This window comes from Lycium barbarum, chromosome 3, assembly GCF_019175385.1.
Source record: "Lycium barbarum isolate Lr01 chromosome 3, ASM1917538v2, whole genome shotgun sequence".
NCBI classification, from domain to species: Eukaryota; Viridiplantae; Streptophyta; class Magnoliopsida; order Solanales; family Solanaceae; genus Lycium; species Lycium barbarum.
Window position 1 is genome coordinate 79503768 of NC_083339.1, and position 19742 is coordinate 79523509.

The 19742-nt window shown below is 37.4% G+C and overlaps 1 protein-coding gene across 1 annotated transcript; it reads right to left on the reverse strand.

The window, feature by feature from the left end:
* Positions 1 to 898: 898 nt before the first annotated feature.
* Positions 899 to 6886, reverse strand: LOC132631590 (large ribosomal subunit protein uL5c). Its single transcript, XM_060347206.1, has 3 exons — positions 6471 to 6886; positions 5851 to 6051; positions 899 to 1407 (listed from the first exon to the last, which is right to left on the reverse strand). Exons 1-3 carry the CDS (start codon positions 6717 to 6719, stop codon positions 1063 to 1065), a joined length of 795 nt encoding a protein of 264 aa, XP_060203189.1. The 5' UTR covers positions 6720 to 6886; the 3' UTR covers positions 899 to 1062.
* Positions 6887 to 19742: the final 12856 nt, after the last annotated feature.

A 19742-nucleotide genomic window follows, 5' to 3' on the forward strand; every position in this document is an offset into this window, starting at 1 on the left:
GTTGTTTCATTTTTCTTGCTATAACATTAGCTTGTTTATTCAACTCCGTCTTTTTTTCCTTTTTCTTTTTAATCGTAAATCTGATCTTGGGTTGTATATGGTTCTTTTATTGGTTTCCGCATCATTTGGTATCAGATCATAGATTGGGTTATAAGGATTTGATCTTCATGAATAAAAAATAAAAAAAATAAAAAACTCAAAATCTGCACAGTGAACAGTGACGTGAACTACTCTGAGTGTTCTTCATTTGTTCTTGGCTCTTTATTCTTCATCACTATATTTTGTGAATGGAAGTTGTTGGATTTCAGATGTAGTTGTTATTTGTGAAACTCCTTAAGATCGAAGTTGTATTCATGTTTTTGTTTATCAAGAGATCAAAAAAATAAAAGAAAAAGTATATTGGAAATATATTGGGAAGTTGAATTCTTCAAGTGTTCACACCAGCAACTTAGTACTAAAATAAAAAAAAGTGTGATTTATCTTTTATTGAAAGCTGAATTCTAAAAAGAGTGTTCACACTACTTGATTCTTGCTAGGAAAGTAGTGTGACGTAATAGCAAGGTTGTAGATGGTCATCACTTGCTTTTTAACGTTACAATTTTGGTTAATGGAATTGATTGTTTACCAAAAATATTTTAAGTGGATAATTATTTTGAATCAAAATAAAAAAGTTAAATGGACACTTATTATGAACCGGAGGGAGTAGAATTTAAGGGGATAACATAAACACCACATAGGCTAAATAATAAACTTATAAATAGTTTAGGAGTTTCTTTTTTTAAAATATTACTGCACCTCTTTCAAAGTTGACAAGAAAAAAGAAATTACATGAAGTAATGAGATTCGAGTCCTCTACCAGTGTATTGCAGGATTGAAATCACAAAACAATGTGGCAATATGCAGAGGAAAACATAAATAATGTATCTTCAAGATCTCACCAACGAGAGAGTAAATTGCAATGACAGATTTTCCATTCGAATTGTATGCTACAAACAACCGAAAAATTATGGAACAGCAAAAATACAAGGAATCAACTCATTATCCCTGGAGAATGGATCAACCTCATCTCCTAGACCTTTGCTTCGCCTTTGAGTCAAAATGGTGAGCTCTAAGCTTTTTCTTTCGCATAACATTTGCCTGTCCAACAGCACCTTCTCTAAATGGCATACCCATGAGGGCCAACAATCTGTGTGCCTCTTTATCTGTCTCGGACGTTGTTGTTATGCAAACATCCATTCCTCTTGGCTTACCAAGAGCATCATAACTTAGCTCTGGGAAGACACTCTGTTCACGAAAGCCAATGCTATAATTTCCATGACCATCAAAGCTATTGGGATTTACGCCTTGGAAGTCCCTCGTTCGAGGAAGCCCCAGATTAATTAGCCGGTCAAGAAATGAATACATCACCTATCATGAGGAAACAGACGTGAGTTTGAAGCATATAAAGCAAATAACATATACTGGTAGACCTAGGAGTGAAGCAAATGGATTGTCCAAGTCCAAATCATCTCAATTCTCTTCGGCTATGATCATAGTAATTCAAGTTTCGCTAAGTCCCTTCAACAAAATAAGTTTGTTCTACATCAAGATATCAAGATGGTGGTATTTGGGTGAGGCTTTGGAGTTTTTGCGCCCCCCCCCCCCCCCCCCCCCCAACCACACCCAAAAAAAAAAAACGAAAATTGCAACAACACTGGTGTCCGAAACAAGTTGGGGTCAACTATATCAATCCTCACTAACCATGTTATATTTATACTCTCATCTCAAGCCAAAATTATATAAAATAAAGAAAAAAATGAAAGAAAAATGAAAGTATTAAAAGTCCTATATTATATTTGCTACTGACATATAAATCTCTAAAAGACAAAACAACTCCAAGAAAAGCATAGGACGTAATGTAAAAGTGTTAACATGAACTAAAGCATTTTCTCTACTAATAGGTATCTCCTATATAGATCTTTTTCTTTCGTTGTGCCCTATCTTCCGCTAAATCTGCATCGATCCCAAGAAATTATAGGTTCTGCAAGACAACTTCCTTTCAAGTAATTTTTGGTCTACCTGTCCCTTTTTAACACATTCGCTCACTATGGTTTCACATCTACGGACAGCTTGCGATTGGCGCAGGACATGATCATACCATCTCAACTGACCTAGTCTCATTTTAACCTTGATGTGTGACTTGTATCTATTCAGGAATGTTATAATTTCTAATCTTGTCTAGTTTTGTAATACCACACCCATCGTAGCATCCGCATCTCTGTGACAGTCATTTTGTGAATGTGTAGGGACTTTATCGGCCCAAAATTCACTCATACAACATTGTTGATCTTATAATTATTCTATAAAACTTACTTATAACTTTGGTATGAATCTTTTTATCACATAACACCTCGTAGCATTTGTCCATTTCAATCATCTGATTTGATTCTATATGTAACGTCTTTATCTATCATTTCATTCTCTTGGAACAGCGAGCTTAAAGATCAGGAATTGTTTGCATGTAAGCACCGCAATCACCTTAAAATCTTACCTCGATTTCACGGATTTAGCAATATTTGGTCAACTTCTTAGCAATTCAGCGGTGCTTAATGAGATTTTTTCCATCTTTAAGTACATCTAGTCCTTTATGTTCCATGTGCTATCGTATACATGTATATATAGACTAGGGAACCCCCAACCGCTACCCTTTGGGTGCGCTTTGGGAAAACCCCGCTCCTAATGCAATAGCCCGCAAACCACACAGAAGATGTAAATTGCACTACGCAAGTCCCGTGCGACGAGCTCAGACTGAGAAGCTTATTGGTGAGGGAATCGATCCCAAGTCTCCCATGTGGGAAACCACTCGCTGAACCAACTCAGCCACCCTTGTGGGTCTATTTTAAGCACTAAAAAATTCAAACTCCTGATTCTTCAACAAATACTACAGGAACATTCCGTCCAAATTTGTGAATAAAGTATTCCAGGAATATTTGGCAAACTGTTACCAGTCAACATTGTTTTTTAGTACATCTAAACGGAAGATCCTTGAACATTAGGTCCAAAAAACAAATTTTCATAAGCTCCAAATTTGAATGTTGGCAACAAGTATTGTACATTATTTTCAAATTTGAAAGTATTTCAACTATTTTTTCATATTAAGAATATGAACAATTATTTCTCAAATATTATACAGTCGATCTCTATTGGGACATAATTACTCTTCAATAACTACATCAGTCTATTCCCAACTCATACCTATATGAAGTGCTTCTAAGCTTCTCTTTCTCAGTGGGTAACTTGAGTAAATCCTCATTAAATTTCATTTATGGTCACTGTCTTGAAGCTTAAAATTTTGACTAGCTGTGAGATATTAGGTCTGTCTAAAACTGGTCCTCAAGCCCACTGCAGGCTAGATCACTGGTCATATCTGTTGCTGACATGTTCAAACGAGCAGTAAGATAGGAAAAAAAGAAAAGGGAGAAGCCATCAACCCCAATCCAGTTCCAACACTTATCAATCTCTATTGCCACTATTGCCAACATCCCTTTTCCATCCCAGATTCCATCACTACCCTTACCCACAGAAAACATGAAAACAACAAGAACTACAATAATGCCTCAATCCCAAACAAGTTGGGGTTAATTATATGAATCCTCACTATTCGTGTCACTCAATTTAAGTTCATCGCAGATTTGCAGTCCATTATCATATTAAAAAAATTAAGAATAAAAATAAAAAAGTAATAGAAGTTCTACTTACCACTCGCACATAAGAGTCTGACACAAGTAAAAGACTTCTTGAAAAAAAAAAAGAACTAAAGAAAGCGTACTAACTTGATAAAAACTTAATCACAACTACTGGGTGTCACTTATATAGATTTTTTTATTCTCTATTTGTCGCTTGGTCTGCATGGATTTTAAGGTTTTGTAGGTCTTTTTAGACAACCTCCCCCCCCCCAAAAAAAAAACACTTAGGACCCTCTCTTCCCATGTCCTGATGTAAATCCTATTCCAACAAGAGTTGACAAGTGCAATAGAAAACTTTCTTAAGATTATTTTATTTCCCAAAAGTAGTTTCATTAACTTCTTTTTAGTGGTCATTAATTTTATTATTTTCAGTTTTAAGCTCTTTTATGGATCGGGTTTGTAGTACAGTGGCATTTTGTTGTACCTAGCAGCTCATGAAATAGAAACTTGGACAGCAAGAAATTTTGACAGACACCCAAAACTTGGCCGCCATGTTTGACTGGCAGCAAGAGTAGCTTGATTTCCACGTCAATTTAGCTCACTCCAGGTCTCAACTAGTCAGTTTGTTGCTATACCCCCAAGCTATTTCCCATATGTATCATGTAACCATATAGGTCTCGGCAGCCTTTGAATAAGAGATTTGATTGACATTTGATATTTCATTTCCGCTATTACTTCTCTGACTGTTTTGCCAACCATTTCCCTTCTTATGTGAACCTCTGCCTTGCTAACAGCAGTTTATTTTAGCAAGACCCTCTTCCATTTAACTTTCCCCTCATTTTATTCTCTTACTCCTCCATCTATGGCTCTGCAACAAAGCCCTCTATTATAACAATATTTATATAGTCGTTCCTATTAAAATAGCCTTACTTGCTAGCCTCGATATTAATGGCCTGCTATATCATGTCCAATTGCATGTGTGGTATGGAAGTGGGTGGCCAGGATGAGGGTTGGTAAACGAAGAAGGCGGATGATCGGCTAAGAAGGATAAAATGAAGAGATAGAACTGGTAAGTTCTCAATTTCTTTCAATATATTTTCTGCAGCAAAGTTGTTAACCGATAAAATTCTTCCAGAGGGGTCAACTTCCGTGCTTTAGGAAGCACAATTCAACAAATCCTATTTAATAGGCCAGCCCCTACATGCCTATGGAGAAAAGAATGCAGATCCAAAAGCTTCAACACAATAAATGTTTCATCAATTTTCAGTTCAGCATTGGAGCACATATAACATCTAGAAAGAAATTTGCTTTGGGGTGAAAAGCGGAATTTTTGCTGCTTTCATTTCAATTTGTGGAGCTAGTGTCTCACATTGGTTGAGATAATGAGTTTTTATCACTTTATATGGTCTTACGCAATCGTTAGCTCATGAGCTAGCTAATGAGTTTGAGTTAGGTCAAAGGTCCCTTTACCTTTCATGGTATCAGACCAAACCCATCCCTGCTCTTGATTTACGAATGTTGGACCCCATGTTATGTTGTTCACGTGCCAGATGTCCAGCCTTGAACGTGCGAAAGGAGGGGGTTGTTAGAGTCCCATATTGATTGGGGTAATAAGTTGTTGTCTTGTATGGTTTTAGGCAATCCTCACCTCATGAGTTGTTGTCTATTTCTAAACATGGAGGAAGAAAGAACAAGAAAGGGAGAGACAAGTGCCTGGAGATGGAGGTCAAAAGGGCTGATAGTGGGGCAGAGCACGAAAAAGTTTGCAGAGAACATCTTTTTTTCATTAGTTTTTCTTTTCGGTTGTCCGTTACCTTTCCACGTCATGCACTATTGTTAGCACATGATAACCAGGTTTAGCCTGGAACTGACAATGAGCTTAGGCGTACTCTGAGACAGATCATATTTTAGGATAGAACTAATATTGATCAAATGTTAAGGATTAATATAGTATTAACACAAGAAATAGTGTTCAAGAAAGTTCACTACTCATTTCTTGCTTTCCCTTTATCATTTTTAGAAGGCTTTACCCTAAAAAGGTCAGTCTTGCTCCCAAATTCCCTATTATTCATCCACTAGAATTATCTAGCTACAAATCACATATAGCAATGGAACAAATGGAACTGCAAGTGAAATTTTTAGTTAAGATAAGGAATTTCAAAAAAAGAAAAAGAAGGTCACATACATTTCCACGAAGTGTAACAGCAATTCCAAGCGGTTGACCTTCCCTAATTTTGAAAGTAGCAATTGCATTCTTAGCCCTCGTCTTCACAGGCCTTTGCCCTGTAATTAGTGCCAAATCATTCATTGCTGCATCCAAACCCTTGGAATTTTGTGCAGCATCTCCAATACCACAATTTACCACAATCTTTTCGACCTTCGGAACCTAAAAGACAGATAGTCCACATGTCATATCAAAATAATACTTCATCTGTCCCAAAATAAGTGTCACTTAGCAAACAAAATTTGTCCCAAACTAAGTGTAGCTTTAGAAATTCAAGACAAAAAATAGTCCTCTACTTGTTTCCAACTATACCCTTTTATTAAAGAACTACTTCTTGTTAACTAGGGGTAACTCAGTAAAAGTATTTATTGTTTTTCTTAATGAGCGTGAAATAAGCACTTATTTTATGACGGAGGGAGTACTAAAGAATGGTGGATTTTGAAGTAATAGGTCAATGCTCCTAATTTTTGCTGTAATAGAACAAACAATTTCTCAGTATTTCAACTGTAGAATACAATCATAGCTCTTGGAGCAAATGTGCAGAAAGAAGTGGAAAAGTTTGAAGGTAAAGTAATGTATACCTGGAGAATATTGGTGTAGTTGAATTCATCCTTCAAAATTGGGACAATCTTTTCGATGTAATTTGTTTTGAGGCGATTAACCTTATCAGCATCACTTTTATCAACCAATACTATCCCTGATGATGATGAGGCTTTCACTGTCAATTTATTGGGCCGGACCTTAACCGGTAATCTAACGGAATGGGCCGGAAATTCACTGTGGAAAGAAGAGGCAGTGGAGCGCAAAAGCAAAGGAGAAGATGCCGCCATTTCAAACTGTGAGGACACTTGAGTTTGTGTGTAAAATGGCTAAGATAGGATAACGATGTTCTTTGTGGATAAAATTGTGAGGACGCTTTTGAGTTTAAATGATGAGAAATGGCTTCAAATTGAGCAACATATTTTTGCAGGGATTGTCCTTCAAACGCATTGGTCTTCAATTTTTGCCTCTCATATGTGTGGATTATTTAATGCAAATATCCAAATATGCTTCGTTCGACATAAGTTGTTTGACATTTTTATCTTTGAAAATTAAACTTTTGCTTCGGTCTGCACAAGTTTTGTAGGAATTGAGTTATGTGGCGTAAGTTGTCTAGTATTTTTCAGATTATGTTGAGTGTTGAAAGTTTTGCTTTTTTCGCATAACTTGTGGGTGAGATAATACATATACCGAAGTTAAATGCTAACTATGTTGAGAGAAATCTAAACTTATGCCTTTTTTCAGATTATGCAGAATGTTGAAAGTTTTTCCTTATCCGGATAACTTGAGAGATGTTATGATACATATGCCGAAGCTAAACGCTAATTATGCTGGCAGAAATTTAGTTTATGTCGCACCAAAAGTGTTGAAGGGAGACTATTAAAGACTACAATTTGAGGGGCATTTGTACGAAAAACCCATTGAAGAAAGGGAAAATGACATAGATACCTACTTAAGACTCTTTATTGCAAAACATAACGATACTTTTCCTTATTTACAAAATATAACAAAAAATTACAAAATATAACGGACCTTCATCTTTCATACTTTTTTTCAATTTTTTTAATTAATTTTTTTTAAAAGAAAATTTTAATTGTTTAATTTTTCCGCTCAAGGTTTAAAAAATTCACACAATTTTTTGTGCATGAAATGTGTATTTGTGAGCGAAATTTTTAGTACAGTTTTCATACATAAAATTGTGAGCGAAACTTTTAAGCCTTGAATATTGTATGAAAGTTGTATATAGTAAATCTTTAGCGTGATCAGATGATCTTCTGCGAATTTGGCTCGACAAAGTAATCAGTAGGTATGCATATAGATGGTGATTTGAAAATTTGAGAAGGATTGGATGATGGGTTTTGACTAAGTGGTTCCAACTTCGGGATACCGAACTAACGAGATTGGAAATAGCGCAATAAGCTCTTGATAAGACCGATTGTGATGGGAATACTTAAAATTTGCTCAGATAAAAGAAGGATTGTTTTCCTGGCGAGAGGAAGTCATGATTTAGACTTATGGCATGTGTCGATGTGTTTCTAAGGAATCTCGGTGATGATGACAGCTTGGAAGGTGTAAAGGAAGGATTAGCAAAATCAGAGTACTCTAGCGGTTCAGGTTTGGCAATGGATTGCGACGGCAGTCAAAGGGTGGTGTTGTTTATGACGATATCTTGGAATCAACCAATTCATTTAGTGGTATGGGTATAGTGAGAATCAGGTAATTTGAGTGGGGAAAATCAGTATATTAGAGGATCAATCAGGAAAGGAATTTCAGGTATGGAAGAAGGGAAAATTCGGGTGTTTGAGCTAAGTTAAAGGTAGTTTTGATTGATAAGGTGAACTAGTGATACTTTCGGTGTACTTCTTGCCTGTGGAGGTTTCCTTGAGGTTATGGTGGTCATTCCTTGGTTTCTCGTCGGTTTTTCGTACTCTTTCTTTTGCGCTTGAGGACGAACGATTGTTTGATTAGTATCTGATGTAACGACCCGTTTAGTAGTTTAGGGTATTTTACCTCTTTTACCCATGTTGACCCTTCCCTTGGCTTCGTTGGAGTGGTTTTGACTCGTGGGGATGGGTAGCGCTACTCCCGAGGTGATTAGATGAGAATTGGAGAAGAAAATCTAAGTTTTGGAATTTTAAAGATATAAGTTTGAGAAGTTTGACCAAAAGTTGACTTCTGGGTAAACGTTCCCGTAATTGAATTCCGACAGTTCCATTAGATCCGGAATGTGATTTATGACTTAGTGGAGTCATTGGTTTGGTTCTCGAAGGGTTTAGGTGAGATTTGGGTCATTGGTTGAGAAACTAGTTAAGTTAAAGAATTGGAGTTGACCACGGTCAAAATCGGGTCAAGATGACCCTGTGTCGATGTTTTGAAAGTTCCAACAAGTTCGTATGATGATTTTGGATTTGTCCGCAAGTTTTGGTGAGATACCGATGAGTTTCGGATGGATTTGGGTTGTGTCGCGCTCGTATTCGATGTTTCCGGCGTAGTTTCTTTGGCCATAAGGGGTACTATATTGATCAAAAAACTTTGTTTTGTGTTTTGATTAAACCATTAGATCTGTATCAGAATTACGAAGCCATAGCAAAAAGAATCGTCGCATTTCGCCTTCGTATGAAGGAGTTATGATCATTTTAGCGCGGACTGCTGTTGCTGTATCTGGTGTGGTCGCGGGAGCGGACTTCTGGGTGCAGAAGCGGAAATCACTGTGTATTAAAAATTAGACGGCGTTCATTTAGTATTTTGAGCATATCTTGAGTTCTAGAACTTCGTTTGAGGTTATTTTCGTGGCATTGTTCTCGTCTCAACGAGGGGAGGTGTTGCTCCCAAACGCACACGCAAGTATACGCGGTCGTACAAATAATATAGGAATAAAGTCCAGATATCGTACCCACAGGGACTTATCATTAACTATTTACTAAATTAAACATATGCTAATTATCTAAACAGGAAATAAAATCCAAAGTCATATTTATAAACTAACTAAAAATAAAAGAAAGCAAATAATGAACTTCAACCAAGAAAGATCGGATTTTTATCGGAGAAGAGATAGATCTAGAGGTATGACCACTAACAATCCAATTGAGTCTTCCAATTGCTATACCTATTTTATTTCCTGGGTTACTAGTTGACGGGTTGATGTAAACTTTATGATATTCTTTCGAACTACTCACAAGCCTGTAGATGCTACTCTTAACGTCTATATTTCTATGATCGCAAGAAGTAACAAGAACGCATTTACATCTTCGAATCCAACTAAGTAGGGCTAAAGGGTGTGTTTCTATCCTCACTAACGAAACGATTAAATCGAACGAACTCTATTTATTTTTATTACGTAAGTAAATTCCCTCTTTAAAGTCCAACTCACGCACCACAGATAGTGTCTAACTATTGGCCAAATAATCAAACAATTTAGCACAAGAATAAATAAGCAATCCAAAGATGGAAATTCAATAGATATAAACAATAATCAAACGTTAACTTTCATGTTTGTGTCAAAACCCTAGAACTAAAGAGTTTAGCTCCACATAGACATGGAGGAAAAACAACAAATCATCCGAATAAAAACGTAAAATCGAGTATTTCAGAAAAGAGAAGGTAAAACCTTGTAACTATGGCCTCCACGGCGGCTCCAAGCTCTCTCTAGGTTCAAAGTTGTGAACTCCGGGTTTCAAGTTATCCAGAGTTATGTAAAAGCTATGTAAAATATATTTTTATAGGGTAACAAAAGGCCTTGGCTTTTAAAAACCAAATCCAAGTTGGACCGGGAAAAATAGCGGGCTAGGCCAAGTTAGATTCAGAGAGTTGAAATATCCACGTCGATTGTGCGATGTAATGTGATCCCAGAACTGAAATTTGTTCTCCGCTGCTTTCCTCTTCCTTTTTTGTGCGGATTGCCTTCAAAAGCACTGGTATTTAATTTTTGCCCCTCAAATTGGTGGTCTTTAATTTTTGCCCTTCGCCTAATACCCCAAGGTTCTGGGTTCAAATCCCAAGTCAGTAAAAAAAATAAGAAATTTCGCAAGGTAGAGGTTTGGATTCGCAAGGCATTGTTTTGCATGCAAAACTCTACCTCAAGCAGGCAGAGTGCAAAACTCTACCAGCAGGCAGAGTTTTGCATTCAAACTTTGGCCCGAATAGGCCTAACTTTGCTACAATACTCTGCCTTGCGATTTTTTTTACTAAGTCGGAGTTCAAACTCCAATCCTCATGGTATTAGGCGAAGGGAAAATATTAAAGACCACCAATTTGAGGGGCAAAAATTAAAGACCAGTGCCTTTGAAGGGTAATTGTGCAAATGACCTAACCCTCTTTAACTGCTGCCAGCCACAAGTATTTAATTCTTTCATTCCATGATTTCTTTGCACACTTTTCAATTCTCCAATCATTAACCAATGATAATCCCAATCATCAACTAATCATGAGCCCTCTCCAAAACTTTTTTGCCATATATAAAATTCCAATGCATATCTGTCACGCCCCAAAACCCACCCTGGACGTAACAGGCACCCGATGCTATGAACAATGCCGGAAGCACCTTATAAATCGATAACCATCAAGTCCCTTTTTAATAATCTTTCATTACTAGTTAAAGGAAATTATAAAATAACTAAACAAACTCATGCTCATAATTTAAGAAATAAAATCAGCAGAAGTCTGTAATAAATAGATTGTCAAAGCATAGAAATACCCATGAGAGTCGAACAACGACTCAACCAATACCCACAAAACAACATCTATCCATGCAGCCTCTAAGATAATGAATAAACGTCTAACTCATCGAGACGCAACCCGAAAACTAAAAGCAATAAGTAAAATAGAGGGTGTCCCACGAATGAAGGTGTGGGATCACCAAAAGTTTGGAAATCAGCAAGTACTCCTAATCCGCGAGATCTGCCTGTACCTGCTCTTCTTTGTTACCTAACATACGATCAAAAACAACAATGGTATGCCTGAGTACTGGGTACTCAGTGAGTGTCTAAGGGGCAATAATTAACGAAATCGAAGTAATCATAAAAAAACAATAATCTGTAAAACAATATTAAATGAAATAATTCGAAAACCCGAAAATGGAGTAAGCCATTAACTTAGAGAAATTATCAGAGAACCCAATAATGAAGAATACATCAAGTTTTACTCGTTACCATTTACCATGTCAAGTATGTCACTTACGAACTCAAGATTACCACAAGCTACTCACAGGCGACCAAGATACCAAAACAAGCCGCTCATAGGAAACCAAGATTCCAATACAAGCCACTCACAGGCAAATAAATCAATCGATACTTCGGGCTAGGAAACCATGGAGGCTAATCATCCTTTGGACTAGCACAACAATAGATGCACCGGGCTATCTGCCTCGGAGGTCAAGCGTCATCTGGACTGACACAGCAATAGATGCACCGGGCGATACATCTCAGAGATCAATCGTCCTCTGGACTAACGCAACAATAGATGCATCGGGCTATCTGCATCGGAGGTCAATCATCCTCTGGACTAACACAACAATACTCGTATGGATACGTTAGGATCCATAATGGCTAATCGTCCTCTGGACTAGCACAGCTTGCCCATACAGGCCCAAACACAAACAAAACACAAATCATGGCATAATAACCGAATCATCAATCATGGCTTAAAGCCGAATCTCACTTCTCAAGTCATCATCTCACAATAGAGACATTTCAAGTCATAACCGATGAATAAATCTTATTCATACCTCTTATTCAATTTCAAGTTCAAGAAGTCCATTCAATAGCAAAATAATTTTAAGGTCCAACCTTTAGAAAAATGAGTTCAATCGTCCAATAATGGGAAAAAGGAGTTTCTCAAAGTAGTATAGTTCGTACAAGGTTCGATACGGGCTTGACCTACACACGCATGACCTTGTCTAAAAGAAATCATCTTTAATTCCGAAAGAACTTCCATCAAACAAGAGTTTTAATCATGTTCATATTCCAAAGAAATATTTCAAGTCACGAACAACCATCTACACGTTTCAAACAAGATAACATACTTCAAAAAGAAGATTTTTGAAAAGTAGACATACATCCAAAACGTTTTCATGAAAAAGTAGACACACCTCAATTCCCGCTAAAAGCTAGCAGACGGGTTCTTCCAAGTTCAACAATTGTTCTACAATGGTTATTAATAACAAAGTTTAGAACTTTAACCAATTATAGAGATTTCTACCCTTATTCGAAAAACTAGGGCTTTTCTAGCCTTAAAACTCGTTCTTGAATCCTTATGTGAATCATGAGTGAATGCTAATCTTGTAGTATGCTCTACACTAGTCCAAACCTCATTAATAATCTCATAAAAATCAGAAGTCTTACTTTTTGATGGAATCCCACTCGCCCTTTCTCTTCTTCTTTCCTCTAGTTTTCAAGAATCTAGGGTTTGGGAAGATGAACTAATGTCAAAGAGGATTGAATTTGGTGTAGAATTGATAGAGATGGATTAGGAACTCACCTTAGGGTTTGAGAGAGATCTCTAGTGTTCTTTTCCTCCAAAAAGTCAGCCAAAAAGAAGTGGGGAGAAGTTATAACGAAGTTAGGCTTTTAAAACGTCATTCTCAGTGGACGGCTACGCAGCTGGAGGTAGTAACACTGCCTCTGGTGCGTATCGTGCACCTGAAGCCACTTCGTGCAGCTGGTCGCGCAGACTGCACAACGTCTAGTAAAACTGGCATAACTCCTAGTATAGAGCTTCAATTGAGCACCATAATATATGGTTGGAAATTTATTTCAAAGACCTACAACTTTCATGTTTTGAGTTTTCTCAAATTCCCAACGCAACTACCCGAAAACTGGACATAACTGAAAACTGTCTTAGACTTAGACGAATTTCAAGATTTCTAACGAACTTCAAGATCTCGTTTGACCCCGAAAAGATCATTTAATACCTGTACCCATCCCGAAGGGATCCATATAACTAAGATGACACCTAACCCCAAATTATTTCACACCCACACCTAACTCGGATTTACGGGATGTTACATTATCCCCCCCTAGGATCATTCGTCCTCGAATAAGAGTCAGAGCCTAAGATTTTTCACTAAACCTCCAAGTTTTCAGATTTCTAGAGTTTGAAAGACAAGCTATCCCTTAAAGACCTCATAACTACTAACTTCCCAAAGAAACGATGTGATCCTTACAAGGATTCCCCACAACCATATTATCTGAGCCAGCACACAAAAGAAGAAATTCACACTTCTAAGCTACACCTTCGCAAGGACCCAATAACTGAAAGGTTCAACACATACTTGTAATAGGAAATAAGTGAAGGTAATATGGCATGAGTGTCATTAATGGCAACTACACCCCTTCAAGTTCATCCTGCAAGTCTTAAGATACGACATAAGTCTACCCCGAGGTTTTAGCAATATCACTTTTCCACTCTATAACGGGTTCATCAGGAATTCAAGCCTAATTTTTTTTTACTGACAATCCAGAGTTTCACAACACTTGGAAAGCCAGTCTATCCCCAATCACATCAAAGTTCACCATTTTTAATTCAAACAAATCATCATTAGTCTCACGGCCCTTAACTACAGCTACACAGTCTCTATAGATTCTAGAAGCAATAACGAGGATAATAGTAGGGGTATTCATAGAAAAGGGTTCTAACAAATGTTTAGGTTCCACACCAAAATCAAGGGCAAAGTACGGAGTCACACAAGAAAGATTCAAACCTGGTTTGATCAGCGAATATACCCCAAGAGAATGAATAGTTAGAATACCTGTGACCACAACGTCTGAGGCTTCAGCCGCCTCACTATGAGCCAAACCATAAAGTCGAACTTCCTTTGCCCTAAACGACCCGGGAAAGATGAAAATACAACTAACACCTTAAAAATAGTCCTCACGGGAATTCTAACAACTAGAACACTCAAGTCTCAACACGAAGTAAGGGGGTTTCTACCTTTAGCTCACTTTCCCAAGAGTTAGATAACCAAAAGGTTTAACACGTATATGCTTCGATGCGGAGGTGCACAATATATCAATCTAAACCATACAATCTGGCAAGGAGGATAATTCAACAACACATGATTCAAGCCTAACTTACATTACTTCCCATTCTCATTAAATTTTGAAAGAACCAGCATACCTATAGTTGCCAATAAGAGGGAGTATCAACTATTCTTATATTTTTTTCTTTATCTGAGGTTGTGTCTATCACATTGGGAAACCTATCCAACTTAACAATTCCATTAAGCCTAACAAGATTTTGGCTGAAATTTCCCTGTAATCAGGACTATGTCATTTTATACCTGTCTAAAATTATCAACAATCACACCCTACAGTCACCATATATATACACCTACTATTGAATTCCAGGCGACTTCGTACCATCTATCACACTATACAATACAACCAACGTGTGCTCTATAGCACCATTGTTCACATGGTTAACAACTGCAACAAGAGTTAAAGTCGTTTCCATGAGGCACGAGTAACGAATACGTTAGAATGATCCTAAAAAGAAGTTCAAACTCTACAATACAATCTAGAATCAAGAGAGTAAGAAGCACCTATAAATATCCGGGTAGTCTTTCAATCACGCAGGTGATCAGGCAGCATAAAGAAGACTCCACTAGACACAGCTCCACAGACACAAACAACTCCTAGGACACATCTAAACCTAGGCTCTGATACCAAGCTTTTCATGACCTAAAACCCACCTTGGACGTAACAGGCATCCGATGCTATGAATAACACCGGAAGCACCTTATAAATTGATAACCATCAAGTCCCGTTTGAATAATCTTTCATTACTAATTAAAAGATGTTATAAAATAACTAAACAAACTCATGCCATAATTTAAGAAATAAAATCAGTGGAAGTCTGTAATAAATAGATTGTCAAAGCATAGAAATACCCATGAGAGTCGAACAACGACTCAACCAATACCCACAAAACAACATCTATCTATGGAGCCTCTGAGATAATGAATAAATGTCTAACTCATCGGGACATAGCCCAAAAACTAAAAGCAATAAGTAAAATAGAGGGTGTCCCACGAATGAAGATGTGGGCTCACCAAAAGTCTAGAAAGCAGCAAGTACACCTAATCCGCTAGATCTATCTATACTTGCTCTTTTTCGTTACCTGATAGCAAAACAAGCCACTCACAGGTAACCAAGATACCAAAACAAGCCGCTCATAGGAAACCAAGATTCCAATACAAGCCACTCACAGGCAAATAAATCAATCGATACTTCGGGCTAGGAAACCATGGAGGCTAATCATCCTTTGGACTAGCACAACAATAGATGCACCGGGCTATCTGCCTCGGAGGTCAAGCGTCATCTGGACTGACACAGCAATAGATGCACCGGGCGATACATCTCAGAGATCAATCGTCCTCTGGACTAACGCAACAATAGATGCATCGGGCTATCTGCATCGGAGGTCAATCATCCTCTGGACTAACACAACAATACTCGTATGGATACGTTAGGATCCATAATGGCTAATCGTCCTCTGGACTAGCACAGCTTGCCCATACAGGCCCAAACACAAACAAAACACAAATCATGGCATAATAACCGAATCATCAATCATGGCTTAAAGCCGAATCTCACTTCTCAAGTCATCATCTCACAATAGAGACATTTCAAGTCATAACCGATGAAGAAATCTTATTCATACCTCTTATTCAATTTCAAGTTCAAGAAGTCCATTCAATAGCAAAATAATTTTAAGGTCCAACCTTTAGAAAAATGAGTTCAATCGTCCAATAATGGGAAAAAGGAGTTTCTCAAAGTAGTATAGTTCGTACAAGGTTCGATACGGGCTTGACCTACACACGCATGACCTTGTCTAAAAGAAATCATCTTTAATTCCGAAAGAACTTCCATCAAACAAGAGTTTTAATCATGTTCATATTCCAAAGAAATATTTCAAGTCACGAACAACCATCTACACGTTTCAAACAAGATAACATACTTCAAAAAGAAGATTTTTGAAAAGTAGACATACATCCAAAACGTTTTCATGAAAAAGTAGACACACCTCAATTCCCGCTAAAAGCTAGCAGACGGGTTCTTCCAAGTTCAACAATTGTTCTACAATGGTTATTAATAACAAAGTTTAGAACTTTAACCAATTATAGAGATTTCTACCCTTATTCGAAAAACTAGGGCTTTTCTAGCCTTAAAACTCGTTCTTGAATCCTTATGTGAATCATGAGTGAATGCTAATCTTGTAGTATGCTCTACACTAGTCCAAACCTCATTAATAATCTCATAAAAATCAGAAGTCTTACTTTTTGATGGAATCCCACTCGCCCTTTCTCTTCTTCTTTCCTCTAGTTTTCAAGAATCTAGGGTTTGGGAAGATGAACTAATGTCAAAGAGGATTGAATTTGGTGTAGAATTGATAGAGATGGATTAGGAACTCACCTTAGGGTTTGAGAGATATCTCTAGGGTTATTTTCCTCCAAAAGGTCAGCTAAAAAGAAGCGAGGAAAAGTTATAACGAAGTTAGGCTTTTAAAACGTCATTCTCAGTGTGCGGCCGCGCAGCTGGAGGTCACTTCACATAGCTGATCGTGCAGCGAAGGCAGTAATACTGCCTCTGGTGCGTGATTGCGCACTTGAAGCCACTTCGTGCAGCCGATTGCGCAGACTACGCAACGTATAGTAAAGCGGTCATAACTCCTAACACAGAGCTTCGATTGAGCTCCACAATATATGGTTGGAAATTTATTTCAAATACCTATAACTTACATGTTTTGAGCATTGTCAAATTCCCAACTCAACTACCTTAAAATTGGACATAACTAAAAACTGTCTCAGACGAATTTAAGGATTTCTAACAAACTTCCTTATCTTATTTGACCCCGAAAAGATCATTTAACACCTGTACCCATCCTGAAGGGATCTATATAGCTAAGATGAAATCTAACCTCTGTAACACCTCGTACTTTTAACGTAAGCTTTAACCTTGATCCTAGACTTGAAAAATCAGATAAAGAATGTGGGAATTGGAATTTTCCTGTTCAGTTGTGAGATAGTGGTTTACACCCATGAACAGTGGACGTATTTCAATTTACGGGCCGTAAACCAAGTCGTAAACTGGTACCAAGGATTTCTGAGCATTCTGGAATTTGGCAGTTGAATGTCATATGGTTAAATACGGACCGTATTTCACTATACGGTCCGTATTTCAAATTGTAAACTGAAACCAAGAATTTCTGAACATTCTGGAATTTGGCATTTTGATGTCACATGGTTAAATACGGACCGTATTTCAGTTTACGGCCCGTATTTCAAAACGTATTTGGAATTTGGGAGAACTTCCTTGATGAATGTTGTAGAGCTTTGAAATATCTTTCCAATGGTATATTATGGGCGTCAAACGAACATTTGTACAAAGAGTTATGGCCATTTTACTGAAGAGACGCAGTGTAGTCCATATTGCAAAATACGTCCCGTATTTCAGTTTACGACCCGTAAACTGAAAATACGGCCAGCACTGTGCTGGACGTAAACTACACTTTCGCAGGACAGTATATATTCGTCCATACCAGTTCAAATAATCATTTTTCATTCTTTCAAGCCCTAGAACGACTTCCTACCCTCTCCCATCATCAAGAACACCAAGGTAAGCCTACTCTAATTATTCCAACTCAATTCTAACACCTATCCTTGTAATCTAAACAAGAAATTATCATTCTAAAACTAGGGTTTTCAAGAAAATCCATCTCAAGGTTCAAGAATTCAAGATTTTGAAAATCTTCTTCAAAGCTCAAGTCTTTAATTCAAGTTTTGGAGCAATTAAGGTATGTAGAACTTCCATCCACATGTGGGAATCTCTACGTTCTTCCCCATGCTCCGTTTCTTGATATCCATGAAGTTCAAACCCTAGGGCATTAAACCCAACATATTGGTAGCCCGTATTTATGTATTTATGTACATGAATTTTGTATCTATATTCGTTATTGTATTCCTAATTTTCCATTACGGTTATTAGGAACCCTAGCTTAATCCATGAATCATGAATTCTTCCTCATGTGTTCTCATTACGTTTATATGAAACTTTATGATTTTATGTAGCAAGTTATAAGCATGTTTTCAAGTCAATTATATATATATATATATATATATATGAACTATTGTTATTACTCATGAATCAAGAACATGTTTGCAAGACTATGACAAGTTATCTCATGAAACCATATTACAAGATATTTCATGAAACCATGTTTACAAGTTATTTCGTGAAATCATGATTACAAGTTATTTCACGAAAATCATGGGCTTCTTAGCCAACTATATTATGTTCATGTTTTTGGGAATTGCTTAGTTAACCGAGAAGGCTCAGATAGCTGAAACTACGTAGCCACCGTAGGATAAGGGTTGTCAGCAAGGAGGCAACACCTTCATTATGCAGTTTGGATCCTTACATGCTTATTATTACTTAAATCTCATATCCCTGACAAGGTTGTGAGTGTTCTGCTGGTAGGACGCAAGTACCAGACCATGTTTTCGGTTATACTATAGCATTCCCCATGTTACAAGTAGTTTTACATACAAGTATTTCTATTGATTACTATTTTAAGACTTCACTCACGTTGCATGTTCATGTTCAAGTTATATTCAGTTTCAGTTCATATCCTATATCTATGTTGTGCCATGTTCTTCATTTCAGCAGGTTTTACATACTAGTACTATTCACCATGTACTAACGTCCCTTTTGCCCGGGGCCTGCACTTCACGGTGCAGATACCGGTTTTCAGGAGCATACATCTGCGCAGTAGGATCACTTCAGATATCAGCTTATTGGTGAGCCCCACTTCTCTCGGGGTTCAACATGGAGTCTGCATTAGTATTCAGTTATGGTAGTCCAGGGCCATGTCCTGGTAGTTAGTATTCAGACATGTTTTAGAGGTTTCATAGACATATGTTAGTTCACAGAGTCAGTTATGCTTTTATGTTTGCAAACTATTGTGTTTCCATGATATTTCATGCTATGAGATAAATTTCAAGACTTTATTCCGCAAATTACATTTTCATGATTTATTTAAATTGCATCATATAGATTATATTATTTTGATGCCCATGTTGACAAGCAAGCCATGAGGTTCGCTCGGACACATGCAAGCAAGGCCCGAGTGCCGTGTTATGCCCAGGCCATGGTTCGGGGCGTGACAACCCCCAATTATTTAACATCCACACCTAACTGGAATTTACGGGATGTTACAATATCATTTTGTCTTTGACGTTAATTTTCAGTACTTCCTGAGTTCTCTTCATTTTTTTCTTTTCGTTTTCTTTCCCATTTTGTTCAGTTTTGCTCCAAATC